This window comes from Apteryx rowi, unplaced genomic scaffold (genome assembly GCF_003343035.1).
Source record: "Apteryx rowi isolate R43461 unplaced genomic scaffold, aptRow1 scaffold_647, whole genome shotgun sequence".
Taxonomy (NCBI): domain Eukaryota; kingdom Metazoa; phylum Chordata; class Aves; order Apterygiformes; family Apterygidae; genus Apteryx; species Apteryx rowi.
This window is the reverse complement of record NW_020450924.1, coordinates 185,743-205,124: the sequence shown is the minus strand read 5'-3', so window position 1 is coordinate 205,124 and position 19,382 is coordinate 185,743. Positions and strand designations below refer to the sequence as shown.

Here is a 19,382-nt window from a genome sequence, read left to right as displayed (position 1 = left end):
TCTTAATTTTTATTTTGGGAGTGGCAGCAGTGAATCTAAATACTGCTGAAAACTTTAATATGATGGCTGTTCACAACCAGAGCACAGAGTTGAAGTTATGCCTAAACTATCTAATCAAACTATGTCATGTTAATCTTTACACTCTGGTAATTGCTTTTTTCAGTATGTATATAGTTTGTGATGCAGTGATATGCAGCTCCTCATACAGGCATTATTCAACAGGATGCATCCTTGCGCAGGGTTCATGCCACATGCCACAGTATCCGTTACCACCTGTTTTTAATTTTAACAGGACTGTGTATTCAGCTTGCTGCAGTCAAGTCCAAGCCTATATACAAGTCAAATCTGCCCTGCAGGGTTTACAGTCTAATTCAGGTAAAGAGCAGGCAAGTTAATGATTGATGCAAACAGAAGATCCTTAGAAATAATAACTGAAAGGGGCTGTGATGAGGAAGAGAGGCCACTATGAGTTTCAGAGTTAGACTGAGGTTCCAGACATAGGGTATGCAGTGGTCTAAAGGCAGGTGCAAAGCTGTGAAAGGGAGGGATCAAAGAAAATGTATGTGCTTGAAAGAAAAGCAGTAAGATCAGGAGACAGAAGAAAAACAGAAGGAAAGAGATGTGGGGGATGTAATGTGACTGGAGCACTGTGCAGGGAAGTGATCTGAGCCATGGTGTTTTGGATGGAGTGTGGCATGGAAAGGAAACTCCTGCAGAGTTCCAAAATCAAGCCTTTCGAAAAGAAAGGACACTGCCTTTACCCACACTAAGGAACTTCATGTATTATTATGGAGAAAGAATTGGAGCCTGTATTAAAACAAGGTGGGGAACCAGCAAAATCACAGCAGTCAAATTCAGTACAGAGCAGTGCAAAAAGACCAGAAAAAAAAAAAAATCCCAAAAGTCATTTGGGATGAGCCCTCAGAGCAGGGTGGGACCCTTAGTGCTTTGGGGCATGGAAGGGAAAAAGCACCGGCTTTCAGTCTCCCAGAGCTTGTTAGCAGGTGTTTTGCTTTGGGAGGGTTGTGTAGAGGATGGGAGTGAGGTTGTTGAACGGTAGTTAATATAGCTGGCAATAAGAAGTGTTGCTTCAACAATCTAGGGAAAAAAGAAAATGATTAACTGTAAGTCAATTAGAGGAGAAAGTGCCTTTTATTTTTTTTAATCCCTATTGGCAGCAAAACTTTTGCAGACAACCATGTCTCACATGAAGTTAAGTTAAGGCCTGTCTTTGAGAGTTAGGTAGAATAAGTTACTCGGTTAAAAGTTCCAGCTTACAAGGGATTTCTTGAATATATATTCAAGAATATACAAGTGCAGCAGCCCTAAGTACCATTTGCCAGTGCTTGTACAAAATGCCCAGCTGTGATAGATGGAAAGAATCTCTCTATTTTATAATTACCTTTGGAACTGCCATTGTGAAAAGGAGCTTTTCAGTGCTGTGTTTTCCAGAACTCCTCTCTTTCATCTGACTGACTACAATCATGAAGTCATCTCGACAGCCTCCAAAGGTCAGCACAGAAGAGTATGAATAAGAGAGCTTCAAGTGCTGCAGACAAAGAGTTGGAAAGAGTTATACTTCCATAAAAGAAAAACATCCACATCAAAATTATGTATTTGCTATTTACTGCAAGAACACTAGATCTGCAGCAGTAATAGCCAGTCCTGCCCCTGTGAAGGGTTTGACTGTATAGTTAACAGCTGGCAGAGAAATCTCAAATGAGAAGTGCATTTTTAGGATTTTCCTGGCTTGCTCAAGGCCTCGTTACTTCAGAGCAGCAGCCCAAACGCTGTTATATCTCTGATGAAGGTAACAAAGTCCATCCACCACTGACATTTTACAAGATGTCTGAGCTTGTTTGCTGCCCATCAAGTTAGCTGTCTCATGAAACCTTACCTTCCAGCGTGTAGCTGTAATTTTCCTGTGTTTATGCAGTGTTCAAACACAGCCCTCACTTCCCTCATCTCTAACTTCTACAAATTAACTTCTGGCTCCATCTGAAGTTAAAGGCAAACTTCTACTGATTTTAAGAGGACTCAGAGAAATGTGTTTTTGTGGGAGATGAGTTATTTTTCTTAAACATTGTTCCTCACCATACTGTTATAATCCAGTATGCTGATACCATCTTCATTCACAGCTATCCAGACTGGACAATCTTCCAAGGAAGAAGGCAAAACAGGCTGAGGAAATAAAAAAATTATTAATTTAGACATTTCTTGAATGCCACAGAGAAGAGGTTTCTGATATAACTCTTGGGTTTTAAGGATAAAGTGGAGGTGAGAGAGAACCCTATAGGCTCACTGGTTTGGCCTAATTTGATTTTTAAGAGGGCACCTTTCAAAATCTGGAATGACTTTTTTTTGTGTGTGTAGATAGATTTACACAGAGATGCAACAATGACAAAGATTTTTGAGATTAGTTAAATCCCATCAGTGTTGTTAAAAGTGAAGGTAATGCTGGGAGAAAGTGACAGAACGGCAGTTCTGCTCTGTTCTGGTTCTAGTTCTTGTGCTACCCTTCAGTCAGGCAGTCAAGCCTGTTGGTTTCCATAGTCCCCGTGCACCATACACCTCATCAATGCAATTTTCTGTCTTGCAGATTTTGGCAAATGTGCATCAGTCATCTATTAAAGATGTGTTATGTGTTGCTATGGCTAATGACATGAACCTTTCCTGGCAATCTGCTGTTATGTGGCTAATGCCATAGTTTTTGCTGTTTAACTACTGAAAAGTTATAAAATATGTTAGTCAGTGTTATTCCAACTGTGGATGGAACTGTTCTGTATTCTGATTCTTCCGTGTCAGTGACCTCAAATACCAGTAACAACTTCTGCTTTTACTGCTGATAGCCACAAAGTTTAGGGGAAATCACTGTGCTGCCTGGACTTTTTGAAAACTTCTTGTATATTTACTCAAGAGGTCCCTTTTATCCTTAGACTTTATTCCATAACTATAACAGCTTAGACTTCAAAGCAAGGGACATGTAACCATGAGCAAGACCCTTTCTCAATAGGGGAGGGTCCTACTTGGTAGGGGAAGATACTTAATGCCAAAACAAGACTTCTCAGACAGGCCACTGTGTGCTAAGACATTAGGATAGGCAGGGGTAATAGGAAGAGAGCTCTAGTTTGGGATGGGCTATAGGATGGTATGAGCTATTGGGAACAACACTCCCACTAGCTGTTCTTTGCTCTTCTGCTGATGCCTGTGGGCTGGCAGCTTACCCAATCTGTGCCTCAGCTTTCCTGTTTGTGCACCAGGACAGCAGCAGCGCTTGCCTCTCTCATGTAGCAGGGAGAACAGCCAGTTCTGTGCCAAGCAGAGAACAGGACCGAAATACCCATTCTCCTTTTAGCTAACATTAGCTGCAGGGCATGATTTATGGGGGACTCTTCCCTTTTCCCCCCAGTGCTATGTCAATATTTTTAAAACTATCATTGCAGCCTCGATGACCAGGAAATACCTGCCTGTAAAAGCTTTGGAAAGGTGTAGTAGGGAGAGGTAGTATCTTGTATTATGATGAACTGATGCAGCCAAGAAGTTTCAGCATTTATTACAGAACGCTAGCAGCCCCTAGTGTCTAGAACATACTCCTCTCCTTTCTAAACCAGTGTGGTAACCAAACAGAGCTGGGCCAGAGCAGTATTGTTCAGTTTTTCCCCTTCTTGAAGTAGGAGCATTTTCAACCTGTTCTACCAGAGATCACAGATGTAGCTCTGCTGGGAGAGTCCACTCTCAAGAAAGAAAAAAAAGTGTGTTCTGGTTACCTTAGCAGCAAATATTTTGGTTCCAAAGAGAGGCCATTTCCGGGCCACCGTCAAATAAATTCGAACACATTCTGGTGGAGAGCATCCCTGCAGCATCATCCACTTTGTCGCCAACCTGTCGGCCACTTGCCTTTCAGAATCCAAGACACAAGACGGCACCACTTACTAATGTCTTTCAAGGTAAGTAAAATTATATGAGGTTATAAATGTACCTTTAATTCCAAAGGGCTGTTCTACACAGCATTATGGACAGGGCTGATAGCACTGTCAGTTAGGAAGGTTGTACAACCTGAGTTTATTTTAGCAGTTTCTGTACATCCACAAATATTTTACTATTACTTTTTTTAAGACTTGGGGGAAGGGTAAAATAAAAATTCAGAAACAAAATTAATCTTAGGCTTAGACAGGTTAGAGTTTGTTGGAACTGAGTTGTGTAATTTGAAAATGAAAGACATAAGCTTCTAGTCTAGGGGAAAGTTAGTTGGTTGATTTGGCTGTTTTTGTATTGGTTAACTGCACTTTCCTTGCAAAGGAACCTTCTCCTGAGACCTGTGTTTTTTCTAAGCTTCTGCATTAAAATTATATTGACAGGGCTCCTTGAAACTTTTGAAGTATGTAGAAAGAAATTTGCAAGTATAATAAATTGTTTTCAGTGCAAAGTATAAGCGAACAAATTTAATCTTACCTGAGCTGCTCAGGAGTAATGTTTTGCTTATAGCGTTTGGGATAGAATTTATCTAAGACCTGGTGGAGAAGATGCTGCATTTTGGATTGTGATGTTCCCCCAGGACTTGAAGATACTGGTCGGTCCAAATCCCCATATTCCACCTAAGACAATGTTATAAGGTTTGGAGGTTATAGTGCAACTGAACATTCCATTAATTCCCATACTGATATCTATCGTGTTAATTAAAGTAATGCAAAATGACACTATTTGTCCTAGGGAATTTTGTCTGCAGTATTTACTACAGTAAATATACAACAGAGCAACTACTGGGGATATGACTGCCCAAGAAATTCTTTACTGATCTAAGAAAGCTGGCCCAGTAACAAGATCTGAGCCAGCTACTTGTTGTAGGAAGATGCTTCTGTATAACTGCCAAGCTTTGGGATTTTATTTTCAATTGGCCAATTAAAAAAACAGCACTATTTGTAAATAATGTCGATAATGTTCCCAGCCACTTAATCTCAGTTTACATTGCTTTAACAAATGCAGCAATAAGTTTCAGGCCAGTAAGAAATGATTATTCTGTTTTTCATGCCCACAACCCATACTTGTGTTTTATGTGGTAAAATGCTAAATACAAGCCTGGAGGTCTAATGGAGAATCCTACAAGATGCTTGTTTACTATTAGGTGGTATTCTAGCAGTGATACAATTTTCATATCTCCACTGAGACACTAATTGGAGCAGTTCTGGGGATATTCTAGCCTAGCTGTATTCTCCTAAGTCTCTTAGTGCAATATTTTTCTTCAGAAGGAAAGGAGAGGCAATCCTATGGCAAATTTTCCTACAGCAAAAGGTGTTCTAACAACATGTCTTTTCTTCTTTGTATGCTGGTATAATGTGTTTGGCATGGGACCTCCCAGTTTAATGAGAAATACCACTTTTGATGAAAAAGTTAGCTGCTTAAGTCAGAGATATTCAGTATGCAGCCAAACTCCCTGGAGGACAAAAGGGAGGATTTCTGCCCATAGCCATGCTCACCTGAGCCATCAGAGCCACCATTTCCAGAGCTAATTCCTTATTGACAGGAAACCTTCCACTGGCTATTTCACTGCTGACTTGGAAGGCCAACAGCAGCCGTTCCCGGTCTGTCTCACCTTTAGCCTGGCTCCGAAAATACAGTCTAAAAAGTAGAAAAAATTGCAAAGAAAAAAAGTTGTTGTGAACTAACTGAGAATAGAGGTGGAAACTTTAACCAAGGTGGGTAAAAATAAAAGTTCCCCCCCCCCCCAAAAAAGTGACCTTTGTGCATTAGGAGGGAACTGGACAGAGATTTGAAAACTGAGGTGTTTCCTTCATAAGCAAGATTTGGACAAGGATGCTCAAAGTATGCTTTCTAGCTCTGGAAGCCATTTGAATACTGTAAGCCAACCACTTCAAGACAGCAAAGCCAGAGGAAACACAGAAACATCGTGTCCCCCCTCTCAAGCACAGACAGGCAATATTTAAGACATGGGCTGTAACTTCTCTGCTTATTAGAGAATATAGACCTGCCTCTGCTCTGAGACACAGCAAGTGTTTTGTAAGCTTCTGTATGGCAGCCTGGCCATTCTTATATTCATTACAACCCTCAGTCACAAATGATCATCAAACACAACTAAAATCAGATAGGAGCCCAGTTAACACTTGTTGTTTTTCCAGGGCTTTTATGACCAGTTACAGTAAAATTGTTATTAAAAAAGGTCTTCGGTTTGCTTCAGCAGGAAATAAAAGACCCGATTAGCAGCCTTTATTGTTAAAATTGAAGAATCATTCTTGCAAATCAAAGCTTCCTAGTAGTTTTTATTCGCTTCACACTCACTATTTCTTTGACCTGGTAGTACAAGATGACTAATGAGCACTAAAGATACCAGCTTGGGGAATGCTTCCTCAAACCATTCCTTATGTATGCATATTTACAGCCCACAACATCTAATTCAAACATTAATTTAAAGCTAAGTCTATGACCATATATGCCACAATAGTCCACAAGATACTTCATTCCAGTGGTTAAAGATCAGTTTGTTTATGTCTATATCAATTCAAGATTAACACCACCATTAGGACTATAGTGACCTTTCCATGCCTTATCAAAGTCTTTGGTGTTAGAACAGCCCAGCCTTGGAAAGACCTTATCAAAACATCCTTGCTGTCCAGTCTAGGCACATTCCAGTCCAAACTAACATACTGCAAGGTTTCACTGCTGAAATAAATACTGCCTTCTGTGTCAAAAGTAATCACTTCTGCTTCTATTCCTGTTATACCAACTAACAAAGTTCTCATAAGTTTATTTTCACCATTACAATCATCAAAAATGTTCACATAGTCAATACAAAACTTTGCCGCTCCTTTGGTTTTTGGGTGGCCTTTGTTTCCCCTGAGATATGGAATTCACATGCGGAAAGCCGTTTCCTTGTTCTCATACATAGCGTCACCTTTAATTCAGAATTCCTGTCTTTATTATAAATTATGAACTTGTTCCAGTTTTTGTTGTAGATCTTTGTCTCATACTTTTCTTCTCTACTATCTCTCCTCATCTAACTTTAGCATTTCTCTCTTTCTCTAATACAGTCAGGGTACTGCTATTACATGTCTCCTCTATAGGTCCTGCCATTCAGAGCATTGTTATTGTATCTTTTTCATCTTCATGATTCTTCACTTAACTGCAAGTTTCAGCTTATTCTTTTTCACTAGTGATTTTTCCCTCAGGTATCTCTTCCTCTAACCTAACACACATTATTTAATTATGTTTTAGGATCCAGGCAAATGAAATTGTGCCAAGTATGTTTTATTGTGCTATAGCTAGTAGTTAACCTGTTTTAAGTCTATTCTGCTATTGCAAAGCATTTGGGGTTTTATCTCCAGGTCATATACCTTCTTTCACACATGAACCACACACATACAGAAGTTATTGCATCTCATGTAGAACCTGACTGCATATTAGCTGAAACAGTTTTGGCACTATAAAATTACTGGCCATCTACAGAGATATATGCAGTCTACCAATATTTAATTAACAAAAGTGAGGCTGCCAACAAACGAAAGCGGGTACCTGTTCTTATAGGTCAGTTTCACTGTTCTTGTACCACCTTCATATTTCCCAGGGTGCAGTTCTTTTAAGGCTTGTTCCCATTTAGAAATGACATCACAAATCTTTAAAAATAATAGTCAGAGAGAAGAGAGAAAAGCTGAAGTCAAATGTGCAGTCGAGGCTTGTGGGGAAAGTAAGAGAAAAAGGTACTGTGGAACACAGAGATGAAGCAGTATAATGGCTCAGCATAAACATCGCCAAAAGGGACAAACCAATTCCTTTTTCTATTACACAGTATGTAAAAACAAAAGAGTTTCAATAGAAAACTCCACTTCTAAATCTGTATGTGAATTCCAGTCTAGTACCAACTCTATGGCTATATCTATATTAGTAAGTAGTGTAGCCCATGAGGAGCAGATCTGCACAGCGAAACAGTTGTTCCTAAGACCCTATGCTGCACTGTATGTGTTTTGAAGGGTTTTCCTTTGGACTAACTTTAGTCTGGTCACATGGCCTGAAAGCCCAGTGTGTTGGAGAACATCTTCTAGTTCATGTTTCATGTGAAAGAAATCCAGTTCATGCTCTCTAAGATTGCTCCACAGTGTGAACCAAAGCATGGTTAGTGGGAATGACTGGGAGGTTTGCTTCAAAAGTATCCTCCTGAGCCAAACTAAAGCACTAATGTGGATACATCCTCTGAAGAGCAGCTCTCTGTATGCCTGGCTAAACCAAACCCCCTGGATCTGACTGTCCAAACTTTGGGAACATCTGAACCTAGAACCCAACTTTGTACCTCAGACCTGTTTTTAGCAAAAACAGGGTTAACATCCTCAGTTACACTTCACTTTTCCAGGTTATTGCAGTCCTTCCACAAATGGTCTAATAAAGGTCCCTAGTTCTCTTTTGATAGCATATCAATAAAGGGAATGTGAGCTTATGTATGAAATACATAATTAGATATCCTAATCCTCTCTTAGGAAGCTATTGAGATTGCCTTAGCCAGTGGTTTAACCAGTGGAAGTGATGCCTTTGATTGTCTCAAACTCCATCATTTACTCTAATATCTCATCTCTCCAAATGGTGGTTCAATTACCAGCAAAGCTCCAGACCATCCAATCTATACCAGGCCATGAAAGCAAAGCATTTCATTTGGCAGTCTGTGTGGCAGTTTCCTCTTTATGACATCTGAGTTAAAGTCATTTGGCATTTTCTCCCTATGCTACCCAATGTAAAATTTCACACTGTGTAAAAGTGAATGTTTATGTTCTTTACAAATATCAGGGTCTCTTCAAAGTTGCCACTGCCACTGTTCCTCCCTCAGTGTCTATATGACAAATTATTCCCCCACGTTAGTACCAAAATCTAGCTAGCTCACTCACTTAAGGCAGTCATCCAGTAAGTTAAAGCCTGTTCGTTTTTTTTTATTATTATTATTTTTTAATTTACCAGTTTCTCTCACCTACTAAAATAGAATGTGCTTTGTCTTAACTAGTGTCTCAGATTAGACTCAGCTAATTAATATCTCATCTTTGAATACTAATCTAGATAGCAATACCTGAGTTCAATTGATCTTGATGCATTAAAAAAATTTAGCATCCATTCAGCAGATCTTCAAAGATGTATGCTGCATATAACAGATGAAAAAAATTACCTTCATGTTGCCCTGCAGACAGTGCTCCAAATCCCTGCCAGAAGGATCATCTGTGAAGAGATAGAATCCCATGTGGGATGGCTTCCTCATTCCTGTCTCCTGGTTCAGCTGCTGGATAAACTCATCAACTGTTGAGGAACCATCAAAACCTACAACCTGAAATGAAATAGGAGCTAACTGAACAGAATTTTCAAAAAACATGACATTGATGATTATCAGAACTAATGAAGCCTTGTTTCCTACAGATTGGTGTCTCACAATTGACTGCCATCTCCAGCTGAAGTTTTCCCCCATGACCGCACATATGCATTGTCTCCCTTCACACTGCATTCTTTCTCTTACCGAGATGCTTACAACAGCTCTCCCAAGTCCCCAAGTACCTTTTCTTCACAAGACTTGTAGAACTGCATTCCTATCATTTTCTTAGAAAATATGGCTAAAAATGGCAAGGAGAGAAAACAGTATCTGTCTCCAAAAGTCTGATATGTATAAACACCATCGTGCCACCCACAGGAAGGAGGCAGATTACAGGGCAGTCCTCTAGCGCCCGGAAGAAACGCAGCCGTGGTGGCTCACCTGGTAGGTTCCGTTCATGAAGTGCACAGGGATGCTGAAGGGAAGCGAGTGGTGGTAAGGGTTCCTCAGAAGGATGGACACAATCTCCATTCGGGAAGGCTTGGCTTGCCGCTCACCGGTCTGCACAGTGCGGTCCACTGATCTCTGGCAGTAGATGGCATACTTGCCTATTTCACTCCTACACAAAGAGCCGGGGATGAGCCACAATTATATGCTTTAGATATGCCATGTCCTCTTCCCTTTCCATGCCACGAGAAAGCATTGCTCCTTGAGCTTTTGCTCAAGCAGAGATGCACCTCTATGCAGATATCCTAGTTCATCTCAACAGACTAAGAGCTGAAATGAAATCTGTAAAAGCTTCAACATAAGCCATAGCAGATCTGTGAAATTCAGGTAGACAGTGGACTTGCTGGGAAGAGCAAGAGCATTCCCTGCTCCCAGCTGGACTGGGCACAGTATAGGAATATCCTCTTCTGTACCCTGTTCCTGTCACAGTATCCATCAAACCAAGACTAGGTGGTTCACTGTCATGCCAGAGGAATTACTATCATGTTACTATCATGTAGAGTCCTAATAAGAACTAATAACAAATTGTAATGCGTTAGTCTCAGTTATGGGATTATAAGGTGTGTTTATCTATTTACACGGTTATATAAATTACAGGTTTCCATGTATGAATCCTATCTGCAAATCAGCAGAGACTTTTTCATTCAAAGTAGGCTAAGGATTTGTTGATAGTTAAAAACAGTGCAGGGAGAGTTACTAATATGATCCATTTACTATCTAGTGAAGAGATGGCTCCACTAATCAGGACCAAAAGGATGCAAGTGTCTCTAAAGCTGGGCAGGAACAGTCAATTATGCCTTTAGGAAAAAATCTCAAGAACGTATATAGTGAATAAATTCTGAAACTGAATGCAACCCAAAGAATTATAAGGATTTATAACTGTACTATTACTTTGTAGGGGGGAACAATTCCATTCAAAATGCCTTCAGGAGCTTAGTAGGTGATTAAATTTCCAGTTAAATCCCTGCAAGCAACATGCAGGTCAGGAGCTCCTGCTTTTCACTGTAGCAAGATATTGCTCATCTCCCTGATAATGCAATTGAACTGTGATCCAGAAGCAATTTTCACAGAGGGAGAATCTTGCTTCAATGAGAAGCTGTTGATCCCAAATTCTCCCAAATGCTGCTGAGCCTGGCTTCTACTGACCGAGAACTGTACCCCACTTTTCTTCCTTGCCTAAATCATTGGGTATATACTTCTTCTAGGTCACCTTTCATGAAAAACAATACCTAGGATGACAATCTTGCGTAAACTTAGATCATAAGCTTGACACAGTGTAAACATCCAAGTGCCTTGTTAGCTGCATGAAACAGAGGAAGAATATCTGTGTCTAACTAGTCAGGAAACAGCCATAACTGCTCCATCTGAAGAGAGATAAGTATTCCTAAAGCTAGGCAGGAGGCGCTAATCTAAATCTCATTTAGCAACTACTCTAAATCTAATCTAAACTAGAGGTGGATAGGAGCATAATTTGCTTTAATTTCTGTGTATTTGTTTCTAGCCCTAGTAATTGTATGTTTCATAGCTGGGTTGTATGAATACATTCCCTTTAGCTTATGCTTGGAATTTATTCGTTGATAAACACGGTTTGGGGCTAAGAACCTGGCAGACCATCAGCATAATAATGCTTGAAACTGATGTGTTAAATCAGTTTCACAGGGCCCAACAACTCCCTACCTAATTCAAGAGTACTTAGGGGTAGTAGAGCAGCTCCTCTAAAGAGCTGCACAAATCAGCTTGGGAGCTGGTAATGCGCAGTGTTGACCAGATGCCTTCTAGTTCTAGCCAGAAGTTCCCTAATATTGCTAGACAGTGGAGAGAGAGACTGAACATTGAGGAGCTGCTGTCACCTCTATTTCTGCTTCTGAGAAGAAATAGTGAATATAAGGCAGCATGAAATAAAATTAAAAAACCCTGGATAAGAGGAATACACAGATTTCCTTTGCAATAGCAGAGTTACAGCTTGAGTTCTGAGGCAGACTTAGGCTGAGTATTTGAATATGAGTATTTGCTTGAAATGAAACCACACTTTTAGCTATGTCTGGCCTTCAGATTGAGCATATATTGCTGCAGTAGACAACTAGACAGCTCTTTAGCCATGACCCCCACAAGGACACAGTGAGACATACTGAAGACCAGGTCACCAGGGAAACACATAAATAGCAAAGCATGCACACCAGAGAACAGCTTATTGCTGTTACAGTAGATCCTGTGCTGTCTTTTTATTGGGGAAAATGTTACCCAGTATAACACACTAAAGAGATAATAGAAACAGAACTAGAATGTATTTAGTGTTTGTTAGTTTTTCCTAACTTTTTAACTTGTTGTTCTTTGCCTCACTTTTGTTCTCTCAGCAGACCTGCTAATCTGACAGCAAAAGGTAATCACCTGAGATTGATTTTAAACACTTACTTTGGTCTGTACTTAAATTCTATCAATTAAACAAAGTAGTTGTGCCAGTAAAAAACCACCCTCAGGTGGTTCCAGTTACACCTGCAGAAAGTTCTGTAGCTAGTATGGTTTACCGAGTTTTGCAAATTAGCTTAAGCAACACAATGAGTGTGAATGATGGAAGGGGGGCAGGCTGACACAGTGGAGAACCTTCTGGCTCCCTCCTCAACTTATTTTTGCAGGTGTGAGTCCTAAAATCACTTCCGTCTGTTTCTACAGTGGATGTGAAAGGCAATGAGCTTAACAAAAGAAAATCCTGTTGCAGTCTTTACCTGGGGTCTGCATGCCGCTGCAAGTGCTGTTTGATGTACCAGAGGAAGTGATGTTGAGGCAGGAATAGAGGAGCACATAAAGCCAGGAATTGCCAGCACTGTGAACATAAAACTGGACATCGTTCTTGTTCTGTAGTTTTTGCCTGTTGGCTTTAACAGAATACTGTAACCAAAATATTGGATGATGACTAGTGCTTTTGAGAGTGACCATTTTTAGATAGGCAGTTCAAGATGCTTTAAAGAGAAATGATGTTAAGAAGACAGGCTGCTCTTCAGTATCTGAACCTGGACTCTGAGAAGAGGCTTTCTAAATGACTGGTCACTTTTGAAAATTTTGACTAGTGTACCAGAGCTAAGTGAATAATTAACACCTAAATTAATTAATCAACACTTTTTTCCTTTTTTATAACTGCAAATCATAACAAAGAATACATTGGGGAATTTTGTTTCAAAATACTCACATACTTCCCCAACCAGATTTTATTTTCTCTATAGCTCATTTGAACCAGAAATATTATAATCAAGCATCAACATTTATATGGTGACTTATAAATCTGATTTACCCAACAATTATAGTGCAAAAATCAAATTTCATGCTTAGTTGTAATATTCAAGGCTTGCATGCTGTTGATTAAATAAAACTGAAGACAAAATTAATACCAGGTGACAACTGTAGATAGACAACACAACATGAGCTATGAATTTTGATTGTGAATATGGTCGGAACAGACCATTTGCAATTTGCAACTGGTAAATGGTTAAATTCCAACTAAAATTTGTTTTGCAAATAGCTACATTCTCAATGTTTTTTCTTTGTGTATCAGCTTTGACATTCTCTTTCCACTAGAAAACCTTTAGCATTTGCAGAATTTTCTGAGAACCAGTCTCATTGCTAATTATTAAAAATATGGAATTAAACAGAAAGTACTTGCAGAGTGGAAGAGACAAAGAGGAACTCACCTGAATGACTGAGTGGTTCTGGGGCTGTCGGCAGCTGGTCTGTTTAACAAGCTGACAGTAAATTTCATTCTGGAGCTCAGTATGCGTCAGGCAGACCTGCAGCGCTGTCTGGGCAAGTGACACGTGGTAATCAATAGAAGGTGCCTCCACAGGGACATTGATGAACAGCTGGCAGGACTGTAAAAGGGGGAGGTTATCCAAAGCCATTCATACAGAGACGCTTCTCTGGTACTTTCCAGGTCAGGTTCCCCAAATGCGTTACAGACAATTGATTAATTCCTCTAAATAACCCTGAAAGGGGAAATAAATACTAAATTCTTATCCTGCCCTCTGGAAATGAACTGGAAAATACACTAAACCTCCCCCAGCCTCAGGAGCTCACGAATCAGCAAGAGAATCAAGAGGAAAAGGCTTTCTGCCTTCCAGGCCTGTGCTTTACCTTGCTAAGACTGTCCAGCCTTAGTTCTGATCTTGTAGAATGCAAAAGTCAAATCTACAATTGCCCTACCATTGGCTTTACTGCTAGAAGGCACAACAGAGTTTGTTAGTAAATTTTTTGTTTCCTTCAATCCAACTATTGGAGAGGAAAGAGGGAGATAAGGCTAGCTTTGAAGTGCACAGCTGTGTGGGACATTGCTTTTACCTCCAAGTTCCCTACAGGGAAAAGTTAATTCCCTAGGGAATGAATGACACTTAATAAACCAACTGTCCTATTGTAATTAATTAACCCAGCAGGCCTGTCTGAACCAACTAATGGTGACAGTAGCTGTTGTGACCAGAAATCATCCGGCCCCAACAACTGAACAAAATAACTGAAAACCATGTAATGTCCCTTTAAATACCTTGAAAAGTTTCAGAGCTTCAGTTTGCAGAGCCTCCGATGGCAGAGTGGTGAGGGATGTGTGCAACCCATCTTTACTGTAGCACAACATAGGATGTTTCCACAGAGGAGAATCTGAGGTGGTAGATGGGCAAAAACATTCAATGTCAGAAACAGAAGATAGATACAGTCTCCACACTGAAAAAGAACCTTACTGACGGCAGAGCATCCGGGAAAGCTGTGCTGCACTAGGCTACATCCATCTTTGGTGTCATTTCATTGATTTCAGCAAAGCCTGCCACAAACAAGGGGTTGGTTGCCAACAGCATCAGCCGCCAGCAGAAAGCACTGCTGCCATCCACAACCCTGCTGCATCAGAACTTCTCATCAGCTGGATTCTGGTGAGAAATTGCTCATCTGGGTATTCAAGCAAGAGATACAAACTATGCCAGGCAGACTTATGCTGCGGGGATCTTTATTAGTGCAAGTTACTGTTGCACACGAAGCAACGTTTACAGATAGGTGTGGGAATATGTGAGTGTGCAGGAAGGGGTATTCAGCATGAATGCATACATTAACAATCATTTGAGAACATAGTACATAAAGACCTGAAAGGGTGAGTACCTAAGATGAGGAGGAACAGATGAGCATGGGTGTACCTTGTGAGGGTTTATACCTGTGGACAGAGGAATGGACATGTATGTGAACACATGTGTATGTGAGTGTGTGTGTTTAGGAGAGGGAGCATATGTGTGTACAGTTAAGATTCCCAGGAAAAGAAAACCTGCACCAACAATTGCAGGAAAAACTAAAACTCCAGTTCTTTGTCTTAAATCTGAAATAATGTTACAGAAGTTTCAGATGTTTGATAAATGACATGATAGATTTGCCTTGTTTCACTACAATGCCTGTATTCTCTCTGGATATGTTACCGTGGGACTAGGGTTGAAGGGCACCATACCATACTGCTGTTCAACTGAGACATTCCCTTTCCTCACCTTTGGCTGAATTAAAACTAGGGATTGAAATAACCCTTCCTTATGCTTTGCTACCATAGAAAAGAGTTTGTGATTTCTACTTACTAGGGTCTCCCTCTGCATCCAGCAGTTTTCCAATGAGTTGTTCGTATGATGTGCCCACGGTGGCATTACTGCTACCAGCTGCTACTGTCAGATGGTATAGCCAGGTATTCTAGGGATAAAGATGAGAACAGTATGGGTCTAACTGGATCCTGTTTTCCACAGACAGATTCAGTCTGCATGCCCCACTTGCTAATGCAGGTTGATACCAGCCTCATGTGTACTTCTCTCTGGAAAGACTGCCTTTATACCTTCTCTTGTTTGGTGCGAATGAGTAAGTAGGTGGGACTCTGGTCCTGTGGGTGAATCACCAAAGTACAGTGGGATGAGAGAAGGCCTCCACCAGTGGCTTCATAATCTTCATCGGAGTCACAGGAACGGTCTACCTCTTTCACTTTGGATTTGCACATAGACAGATGCCCTAGGGGACACTAAGAGGAGGAAGCAAGCTAGGTAATCATAGCTAATCTACTATGCATAAGGAACACTAAGAAAGAAAACCTAGTTCAGCATGTTGGCAGTTCTGTAAAATGTAAGGAATAAACTATAATTCAGTGTTTAACTAAGGGGTCTACATGTAATTATATTATCTTGCATTTCCAGAGAACCTCTTCTTCTTCATCAGCTAAAGTACTTGCAAACTGTGGTCCTAGGTTTATGCTGTTATCACTACTACTTTTATTAGTTGTCTGGGGAGAGCATCTACAGGGCAGAACAAGAACAAGTAAATGAGAAGATGGCCTTTCCCACAAATCACTGTTTCCCTCCTTCTGTTATACTTGTCAGTTGCAACTGGTATTTACAAAACCCATTAAAAGGTACATCCTACACTGCAGAGTTTCTAATCTACGGTTCATATCATTTGTTCTGCAGGGCAGGGTGTGTTTTCTAATGGTCAGTTGCTCAGTATCTTGAGTCACTGGGGTCTGATCCTCATCAGACTTTCTGCTTGCTACTGGGAAATAAGTACTCTTCAAATGACATAAATAGGTAGATTCAGACAAACGGAGGACATCTGCTGTGCTAGGTCTTGGGGTGAATCTCAAGTATGAGCGAAAATACTCCAAAACCTGGGCTTAAACATCACCAAGACAAAATAATAGAGCTCCGGGTCAAGCTTCAAGAAGCTACTTCTAGTTGGTACATACTTTTATGACAGTATGCAGAATATGTCAGCTGCTGGATAAAACAGTCTGCTCTAAAAGCTTCACAAGACCAAATTGAGAAAGTGAGAAAAAAGATACACATAGTGATCTGAGAAAGAGCAGTCACTTCCTATGTAAATCTTTTTCATTTCAGTATTTTTAAAAGTTTCAGAGATAAGTTATTGATTCCTTTCATAGGAGCAAAGGCTATTAGAAGGGGAGAAGTACAGGGGAGGAACAGTTTGATGGATGAGAGACAGAAGTGGTAAAAGGAGAGAAAGTTTCATGTGAAATGAGAAAGGAGGGTGCAAGGACAAAAAGGAAAAGGAATTACCTTATCCTCATGATTTCGATAGTAGTAAAACATCTTCCCAATCAGTGCACACCAAACCAGCTTAGAACGGCCATGCTTGACCTAGAAGGACGACAAAGAAACACATGTTTTTTAACATCAATGTTTCTGACATAACTTTCTAGGATTTCCACTTTTCATTCATATCTCTGTTGGAATGTTTTATATATTATTTGTTCTATGTTAGTATCAGCTCCTCTCAAAACACACAGGGCACCACTTCCAAAAGTAGGTAGGTATATCCCACCTAAGCAGATGGGACACAGAGACTTTCAGAAATGGGTCTAAGATTTTATGAAATATTTTATTCACAGCAACCCATCATTACTGTATCCTGAAATACAGTACTCGGAATAACCTTTTTAGATAATGAAAAGGATTCAGTGCATCACAGCAGGAAAAGACCAGCCAACACACAGCCTGGAGAGCTGCTTCCTATTGTAGATGGACAAGCTTCAGATGCAGGTTTAGCCACCTTTCAGATACTGGCCAGATTTATATGAAAAAATCCATAGCAACTTGTTATGCAAAACTGGTTTATGGACATGGTATAAAAAGCATAAAAAATTTCCAGCCACTACTAATAGGCCTGCAGTCTGTTATTATGGAAATAAATGCTCTAGCAGAACCATGCAAGCCATTTCTTTGATACGCTCCTATAGCATCAAGTCCAGATCACTTAAATATGACATTAAACAGCATTTCCTATTGGTTGGTTTTTACTACAAAGTGCTGCAAGTTCTGTTGAAGAAAAGCATTCATAAGCTAGATGTTTGTTTTTATTTACTATTTGACAAAGTCAGTATGTCCCAGTAGCCTTGTTTGCCCCATTTCTTATCATTCATATAAAAATTCCTCTCTCTGAAATACAGAGGTCTACCTCCACTTTTCTATATCACCCCACTCTTTCAGGGAACATTAAAATACTAATTTCTTGAAGACATTTACTGTGCAAACAAAGAAACTGGTACTCTGTCAATACTGAGCTAAACTGAATAAAGTCAAAAATAGTATCTTACCTTGGTTAACCAACCTTTCACAGTAGGTTTAGCATCACTATGAGGAACACCAACAGGACTGGTCACCTGCACTCTGAGGATGTTCTGTAGAACATGAATCCATTCCTCCAGGATGTTGGGAGAGTCTGCTGTCAGGAAGTAGGTTCTCTTTTCTGTCATGAGCTAGAAGGAAAAGGAGTGAGGAAGTGTAATCTACATACCTATGACCTTTTCTTCAGCTGCTGAGTTTCACATCCCATGCAATTTTTTTTTTTTTTTTTTTTTTTTTGTGGTGATGGGGGATATTCTTGGTAAGAGAAAGGCTGCTACCCTCATGGCCCAACTGAAAGAACTGAAACGCAGATGGACGAAACAAATTCCCATGAGCTGTCTTGCTGTTTCTGTTGGATATTGTGGCTTTCTTTGTCTCCTCTTTTGTCCCGTCTTGTTATTTGGTGCTGCTGTTAATTTTTCACTTTAAAGGCGGCTGCTTATATGTTTTTGGTGTCTTTACTTTGCATTGCCTTCTGCTCTCAACAGCTTGTGATTCTTGGAGAAGACAGACACTATGAATTTAACAGTGTTAAGCCTTAGCAACTTCAGTTTCACATGGGCAGAAGGGAGCTCCCGGGGCAGACCATGTGCCTTTCAGACAGAGTGTGAGAGAAACTTTAATACCTCCATTATAGTGAAGTCCTTTGACCATTATGACTCAAAACTGAACCCAGTAATGGGCTAACTTCTAATGTTTCGAAACTGAATTCTAATGGGAATCCAACACTTTAGATGTTGCTTCAGATCCTTCAGACATGTAAAGTCAGGCTGAAGATCTTGCAAGAGGAGATTCTCAGAGGAGATTTTAAGTACAATCTGGCTTTAGTTGTTACAAGAATCACTTTTCTCACACAATTTCAAGCTCTCAGTCCTAGCTACAAAAAGGAAAGGCTAGAGTGTTAAAAAATAAAAATAAAAAAAAATCCAAGAACAAAAGCAGAATCTCTTTCAACATCAAAAGGCAGTGTTTATGTTACAGTTTAGCTCCTTTCCCCTTATTTATAAAACTAACTGCTTGGCTCATGTCAGAAACCAAAATACAGGCGCCAGGTAAAGTTAGCGCCTCTAAGTTGAGATGTAAAGTACCATTTACTCTGAAATAAGGTGTCTCTCACCTAGCCATTGAGCACATGGTTATCTGCAAGATGAAAAGGCAACACTTACCTGGAATGTTTGGGACCCCTCACCTCGGACAATTTGGCAGGAGGAATTCAGTTCCATCTGCCCCTGTGGCTCATGGATAACGTCACTCTAGAGGAAGAAAGGCAAACAACTTTTTCGGTAGGAGAAAATGTATGTAGTCTTAGAACACTTAACTACAGCATAATATGCATGTCCAGGTGGAAGTTTTGAAATAAAGTAACTATTTAAAATAGTTAAGTAATAAAAAGTATTTGGAAAGGCTTAATTGCACAAATATGCTCTCTCAATATTGTTGCACCGATCATGGTGAGA

General features: G+C 40.1%; 1 protein-coding gene across 1 annotated transcript in view; it reads right to left on the bottom strand.

The window, feature by feature from the left end:
• Positions 1 to 3: 3 nt before the first annotated feature.
• The window catches only part of PLEKHH1 (pleckstrin homology, MyTH4 and FERM domain containing H1), a 53,300-nt gene continuing 33,921 nt past the window's right edge, over positions 4 to 19,382 (bottom strand). The window contains exons 13-29 of the mRNA XM_026084558.1: positions 19,092 to 19,178; positions 17,895 to 18,056; positions 16,858 to 16,938; positions 15,630 to 15,809; positions 15,382 to 15,490; positions 14,322 to 14,434; positions 13,480 to 13,656; positions 12,520 to 12,617; positions 9,731 to 9,908; positions 9,155 to 9,310; positions 7,525 to 7,625; positions 5,475 to 5,616; positions 4,453 to 4,595; positions 3,768 to 3,897; positions 2,095 to 2,181; positions 1,403 to 1,549; positions 4 to 1,098 (exon numbers count right to left, since the gene is read on the bottom strand). Coding sequence (XP_025940343.1) covers positions 922 to 1,098; positions 1,403 to 1,549; positions 2,095 to 2,181; positions 3,768 to 3,897; positions 4,453 to 4,595; positions 5,475 to 5,616; positions 7,525 to 7,625; positions 9,155 to 9,310; positions 9,731 to 9,908; positions 12,520 to 12,617; positions 13,480 to 13,656; positions 14,322 to 14,434; positions 15,382 to 15,490; positions 15,630 to 15,809; positions 16,858 to 16,938; positions 17,895 to 18,056; positions 19,092 to 19,178 — 2,268 coding nt within the window. The 3' untranslated portion in view covers positions 4 to 921. The remainder of the gene's footprint in view (positions 1,099 to 1,402; positions 1,550 to 2,094; positions 2,182 to 3,767; positions 3,898 to 4,452; positions 4,596 to 5,474; positions 5,617 to 7,524; positions 7,626 to 9,154; positions 9,311 to 9,730; positions 9,909 to 12,519; positions 12,618 to 13,479; positions 13,657 to 14,321; positions 14,435 to 15,381; positions 15,491 to 15,629; positions 15,810 to 16,857; positions 16,939 to 17,894; positions 18,057 to 19,091; positions 19,179 to 19,382) is intronic.